Source organism: Nyctereutes procyonoides, unplaced genomic scaffold (assembly GCF_905146905.1).
Source record: "Nyctereutes procyonoides isolate TBG_1078 unplaced genomic scaffold, NYPRO_anot_genome, whole genome shotgun sequence".
NCBI lineage: Eukaryota > Metazoa > Chordata > Mammalia > Carnivora > Canidae > Nyctereutes > Nyctereutes procyonoides.
Genome location: NW_026575121.1, coordinates 3,421,584 through 3,428,723, shown reverse-complemented (window position 1 = coordinate 3,428,723; position 7,140 = coordinate 3,421,584). Strand labels below are relative to the sequence as shown.

General features: G+C 36.8%; 1 protein-coding gene across 1 annotated transcript in view; it reads right to left on the bottom strand.

Annotated features, from left to right (window-relative positions):
- Positions 1-2,663: 2,663 nt before the first annotated feature.
- The window catches only part of SUCLA2 (succinate-CoA ligase ADP-forming subunit beta), a 41,740-nt gene continuing 37,263 nt past the window's right edge, over positions 2,664-7,140 (bottom strand). Inside the window, exons 9-11 of the mRNA XM_055335697.1 lie at positions 5,888-6,008; positions 5,343-5,431; positions 2,664-3,439 (exon numbers count right to left, since the gene is read on the bottom strand). Of these exons, the coding sequence (XP_055191672.1) occupies positions 3,365-3,439; positions 5,343-5,431; positions 5,888-6,008 (285 nt within the window). The 3' untranslated portion in view covers positions 2,664-3,364. The remainder of the gene's footprint in view (positions 3,440-5,342; positions 5,432-5,887; positions 6,009-7,140) is intronic.

Here is a 7,140-nt window from a genome sequence, read left to right as displayed (position 1 = left end):
CACATCAAAACCACAATGAGATACCACCTCACACCAGTGAGAATGGCAAAAATTAAGACAGGACACAAATGTTGGTGATGATGCAGAGAAAGGGGAACCCTCTTGTACTGTTGGTGGGAATGCAAGCTGGTGCAGCCACTGTGGAAAACAGTATGGAAGTTCCTCAAGAAGTTAAAAATAGAGCTACCCTATAACCCAGCCATTGCACTACTGGGGATTTACCCCAAAGATACAGATGTAGTGATCCGAAGGGGCTCCTGTCCCACAATGTTCATAGCAGCAACGACCACAATAGACAACCTGGGGAAAAAGCCGAGATGTCTATTGACAGATGAATGGATAAAGAAAATGTGGTATATATATATATATATATATATATATATATATATATATACAATGGAATATTAGCTATCAGGAAGGACGAATACTTACCATTTACATTGATGTGGACAGAACTGGAGGGTATTATGCTGAGCTAAATAAGTTAAACAGAGAAAGACAATTATACGATCTCATTCATATGTGGACTATAAGAAACAGTGCAGAACATCGTAGGAGGGGGGAGGGAAAAATGCAGGGGAAGCAATCAGAAAGGGAGACAAACCATGAGAGACTCTTAACTCTAGGAAACAAACTGAGGGCTCTGAGAGGGGAGGTGGGTAGGACAACTCGGTGATCAGCATTAAGGAGGGCATGTGACGTGATGAGCACTGGGTGTTAAACACCACTGATAAATTATTGAACACTACATCTGAAACTAAATGATGTACTATATGTTAGCTAATTGAATTTAAATCAAAATTTAAAAAAAGAATACTCAAGGGTGAATGGATACTTAGGGGCTGCAGTGGGAGGGTGTCTAAGCAGCTACTAGGCGGTTGTTTCCACTCTAAATTCTCTATAGAACTCCCACTTCCTCCCCATGGCTACACCACCATCACACTTACCAAGTTGTTACATCATTTCAATTCCACTAAATATTTCTTGGTCCATATGTTTCTTGACTTCTCAAGCTGTGTTTGACACCACTGATCACTCTATCCTTGAAACATTCTTTCCTTGCCTTCACTGATAAATGTTCCTGTAGTTTTCCTGGGCCCACCGCTGAGGCCATAGCACTCTCCTTCTCAGGGCTGGAGGCATCAGAAGTCTTCCCAGCTCCCAGACTCTCCCTACTGCCTCAGTCTTAGCAGTTAACTAATCTCTGAGTTAATTCAGCATCCAGTTTGCTCTTTCAGCTTTCCAACACGTGTTGTGATAGTTTGAAAATATGTCAACCAATTCTTTGATACTTCTCCCTTTGAGAATGGAGCTGAATTCCCTTCCTCTTGTGGCCTGGACTCGGTGACTCATGTCTAACTCAGAGTGTGGCAGAAAGGACAAAGTACAAAGAAATGAGAACACAAAAGGCAATGTCGCTTCACTCTTGTCCCCTTGGATCACTGGCTCTGGGGGAAGCCAGCTACCATGACACGAGGATATTCAAGCAGCCCTGCTGACAGGCCCACATCAAGAGAAACTGAGGCGTTTGGCCAACAGCCATGTGAGAAAGGCATCTTGGAAGTAGGTCCTCTAGCCCTAGTCAAGCCATCAAATAACTGCAGTACCAAAACCACCATCTACCTAAACTGCTTCCAAATTTCTGACCCACAGAAACTATGAGATAACAAATGTTGTTTGAAAAGCACCTAGTTTTAGGGTATTCTACTACGCAAGAACAGGTAACTGAAACACTAGTATTACCAACAGCCTTTATTATATCCTCTCCCAAATACCAAGCATTATTTTAAATTCCTGAGTAGACCCCAACTAATACAAAATGCCAGTCTTTTCTGAGTTCATCATTGGCTGACATTCTTTAGAATTTTTATTATTAATTAAAAGCCAAAGGCTTGGACAATTTTCAGTGATTTAATGGCTCTAATTTAGTCTTTTAATATATGAACAGGAAGGGCAGACTGACAGATAATGATATATGTATAGTTGGTTTAAATATATATTGTATATATTCTCTTTATATGATGTCTCTTCCTCTTTCTCCCTCCCCCTCCACCACCTGCTGTCCTATGTCTCTATCTCCCTCTCCCCACCAAATTCTAGTCAGGATGAGAAAGGAGCTAAGGAAACTGAGATACAATGAAATTTAAAAACTGGTCTAAACTCATATAAGTAGTGGAGCCAAGATTCAAACCAGACAACTTTCAAATTCTGTGCTCATCACCACTATGCTATCCAATGTCTCCTAGAATATATATCTGAATACATGGTAAGAACAGCAAAACAGGTAAAAGTTCTCATATTCGCCATTATGGTTACATAGTCTACCATGTGGCTGGTATTCCTTTCCATGGTATTAACACTGTTCGCAGTTAAATATCAACTGTTCTAAGCAGTGAACGAAAGATTAATACACACACACACACACACACACACACACACACACACAGGCACACAAAGGAAAACATCTTTTTAAAGAAGGTACCAGATGGTACACAGATAAATATCAGAATTCAAAGGAAATATCTGTAGGTAGTTCCACAGTATGTAATGTCATGCCCCAGTACGTGATCTACAACTCAGGTCCTTGAAGATATTTAGCGCGAAGATGGACACATCACCATCTACTGTGCTTGCTTAGAAAAGAAAAAAAGAAAAAACATTGATCCAAGTCACATTGGGAGATTTTTATTAACTTAAATTGACATCGTTAATTTTGTCTGCCAAGTCCTTAGTGAATATACCTTTATTTGATACAAACCTACTGGTTCTCAACACCACAGGATCATGAAGACTTACAGTAATCAGTGTTTTATAATGATTAAAACAATGTTCAAATAACAAGTTACTTCACTGACATACTTAAAAGAATATTCTGGGGAGTGTTTGAAAGCTCTGTTTATAAATAGTAATTGATATACTTAGGTATTTTGTGTTGAAGATAAACACTTCTTATATAAAACATTGTTTTAATACATTGCTCTACTAATGAGCCTAGTTATTAGATATATTTCTAACACTAAAGAATAAAGCTTTATCTTCATATTTATTTTATTCATAGGACTCTTATCAATGAAGAATGTTGAAACTAACAGTAAACTGGCATATTGCAAATGACATTCTATAGAAGTGAAAAAGAAAGCTGCAACAAAACAAACTAGATCACTGCATTACACATTCTTTATACAAACAGCCCACTCTGAACAGTAGAATTAAATGCAGACCAAATGCTTTTAAGTTTTTGTGCCTAGCTGGCAATTACAAACTCCACACACTAAAGAGAAAAGGAACAATAATAATAAAGAACACAGTATTTTTAACGATTATAGCACATTTAACACCTTCAGCCATCCATTGGGTTCTCAGATCAGATTGGCAACTGAAATTTCACATCCACCTGGGCTTGCTTGGCTAAGTTCACTATTTCAGAGAGCTTTACAACCTGAAAGGAAAAAACAAAGCAGCTTTCTCTCTTATTTCCACAAAACCATAAAATCAGAACTACTAGTAAATGTGAAATTAATGCATGTTCAATCTTTTTCACTTAAAACATCTGGGCTATTCTTACATGGTTATATTCCACTTCACACTCTTATAAGCATGTCCCACTCTTGAAGGATAGTCAAATCTGACACACTTCATAACTCATGCCCCAGTTCAATACCTTCTGATTTCGTATATATCGAAATATATATATATGTATATATATAAACACACACACATATATATACACATATGTATATACCTCTTTTTTTATTGCCTAAATTTTATCTATTTTAAAGGCAGAAACAGTGTCTTAGTTGGACATCACATAATACAAAGCACATCTAATTAAAAGTGTTCAAATAATACGTATACAATCTTAACGTGCAATATCGGGATAGGAGCTTAGGTCCAGGAGTTAGTATTTCGTTTTCTGTCAAGCTGAATTCCAATGTTGTCTCTACAATCTGTCTGAGAATAGCCAGCTGGTACCATACAAAATATCAAAATTAAACATGTCTAAAACCAAACACAGATTCAGCCTCCCTCCTGCTGAAGAGAGCAGCAGAGGGTTTCAGTTAGGCCCCCTGGGTTCAAATCCCACTCTGTTTATGACATATGACCTTGATGAATAAGTTCATTTATTCAGCCTCTGTTTCCACATCTATAAAAACAGAAATTATATAACCAAATTCATAACAAGATAAAACCAGAAGAAAAAGCTTAGCATTGCATGCACAATAAATAGTAAGTGGCAGCAGTTGCTACTATCATTGTCACATTATTAATACTGTCATAACTTCCATGATCTCATAATCAGTAGAAAAACACTGCAGTCACAACTTAAACCAACTGTTCACTTTTATCTTTCATGGTCTGTTTGATCAAGATTTGATTGATTCTTCTATTTTTTTCCATGTCCACAAAGCTCTCTGAAACACTTTTGCTTTAGCGTTCCCTTGCTCAAAATTTTAAACTCAGGATTGAGTATAAATCTCTCTGATACTAAAGTGTAGTTGATTTTTATTACTAGTAAATACTTCCCCAAAGTATGTCCCAAAGAAGGACATTAGGACCTCCATTATTTTTATGAAATGACTTCACACTAACTTAGCAAGTCTCAAAAGCTTATTGCTGATTAAACCATATAGCCCCAGAGTATTCCATGAAATGTCTATAAACAAAGGTAGGAAAGAATCAAAAGTTCTCATTTAAAAATATCTCTATGTCTACTATGGTGTGTGGTCCAAGACAGATTATTAAGTAAAAGCAGTGAGATAAAATATGTTACCATCATACAATGTGAGAAAGCAGAGCTATAATATAGATGTATACACATACATTAAATATTTCTTTATCATTTTTAAAAAGTAGAAGGATAGACTAAAAACTTCTTTAAAAAGCTGGTTATGTGTGGAAGAAATAGGAATAAGTAGAAAAGTTAGTTTCTCTGCATATACCTTGCTTTAGTTTTGACTTTGGAACCATGTAATATTTATATAAAACAAAACTTCCTTTAAAAATAAATAAATAAGGGGTGCCTTGGTTAAGCGTCTGCATTCAGCAAGATCCTGATCTCAGGGTTCTGGGGATGAGCCCCACGTCAGGCTCCATGCTCAGCAGGGAATCTGCATGTCCTTCTGTTACTCCCAACTCATGCTCGCTCTCTCTCAAATAAATAAAATCTTCTTAAAAAATAAAAATAAATAAATGAAACTAACTTAGATTCTAAAATGAGTCAGCTAATATTGCTAATACGGAGTATTTCTTCTAAATATTAGGAGCACTGAGCACCTTATACTTGTATCTCCATCTTACACACTTTGCAAATTTGTGTCCTTAGATTAACATAGCCTTTTTACCATTTTAGCAGCTTCATCCAAGTCATCACAAGCAAGAATTTTAAGTCCACTGTCTGTTATCAGTGCCTTGGCATCATCAACTCTTGTACCTGGAAATGATTTATGCAAATATAAAGATGTTTTAAATATATACACAAAATCATTTAAAATGTTGGTCACAGTGTGAAATTTCAACATAGAAGTACTTCCCATTATTTAATATAAATGTTTCTAAAACCAAAGAAAGTACTGTAGAAGTCTGGAATTACCTCATGAAATATCTTGCCTTACCATGTCACTGGTAACTCAGGCAGGTCAGAATTCAAGACAAAGCACAACAAATAAATAACATACTAAATTATACCACGCAAAATGATAAACAATTTTGCCCCAACGTGAGAAATTTTTTGTGAACTCACACTTTAAAAATTTCTATTATATAACATTTTCATTTAAAAGATACAGCTATTTGAAAACTGTATTTTAAATGAACTGAACTCCTTGGAATTAGGAACTTTTAAACAATCAGAATTCACAGACAAGTCCAAGATATCTTTTACACTCACCTTGTAACCGTACCACAATAGGTATTTTAATTTCCAAATCTTTTACTGCCATAACTATACCCTGTGCAATAACATCACACCGCATGATTCCTCCAAAAATGTTGACCAGAATAGCCAGTACCTGTGAATAAAATGGTTTTCGTAGATTAAAATTTGAAAGCAAGGAGTATATGTCCTTCCTTCTCAAGAAAATACTAGTGTCTGTACTTTATGGTACAAATTAATTCCATGGTACTATTTTCAGGCCTGACCATCACATCCTCTGCAGCTCTTTTAGAGAGACTTATTCTCTAAAATCAGAACTTATTCTCCCCAACTTGGGTGATTTCAACACCTGGCTCATAGTCTCTTCTCTCCTGTCCCATATGAACAGGATTCCCTGGGGATTCCATTTACGTGTTTCCTATGAAACATCGCCGTTCACCAACATGACTGCCCCAGATCATGATAAAAGATAACATCACATGCAAGATCTCCAATTTAATGTTCTTCTTCATTTATCCCCATCAGCTCAACCAAATCCTCACACAAAGCAGAACCTCAGAATCACTCAGCTTCTCTTGAATACCCACTCCTAGCTTCACTTGACATCTAAACTTCAAGGCCTGTTTGGATCAGCATTCTTACATCACTGATAGTCTGAATCACCGTTCTTCTATCACTTACACCCCCAAAAAAGTGTCTTAGTTTACTCACCTACAACAGAGCTTCCAACTAGTGAAATACAAATGGGTTACAGACATACCAAGATACTGTTCCCCTCTACTCTTACGGCAGCCTGGAAGGTTCTGGGACAGCGAGCACCTCTGGGCCACTGGCCTCCGACTACAGGCAACCTTCTCCATCTACCTTCTATGCCCCATTGAAATATCATTTTCTGTGAATGATTTGACATTAAAAAGGTTGAAACACACCAAACTATACTATGCATTCCTTATCCTTACAAATATTATTTCTAGATCTTTAAAAAAATTAAGAAATAGACTAGATCTCATAGTGACCTTGACACCTTCCTCTCTTCTTCCCCCTCCCACCGCATTCCGGATAGCTTCAATATGTACCACAGACATCATCTAACACTCCAGCCTTAAAATTACTGGATCACTACCATGTTACTTTTACTTCCAATTCATTTCAAATAATGACACCAAGGCTAAATCCTTGATGACCACAATGAAGGTTTCTAGAATATTGAGTGTATAAATCCCACTCTCTGCTTAATCTCCTCTCCTTTTGTCTGTAACACCTCTCAT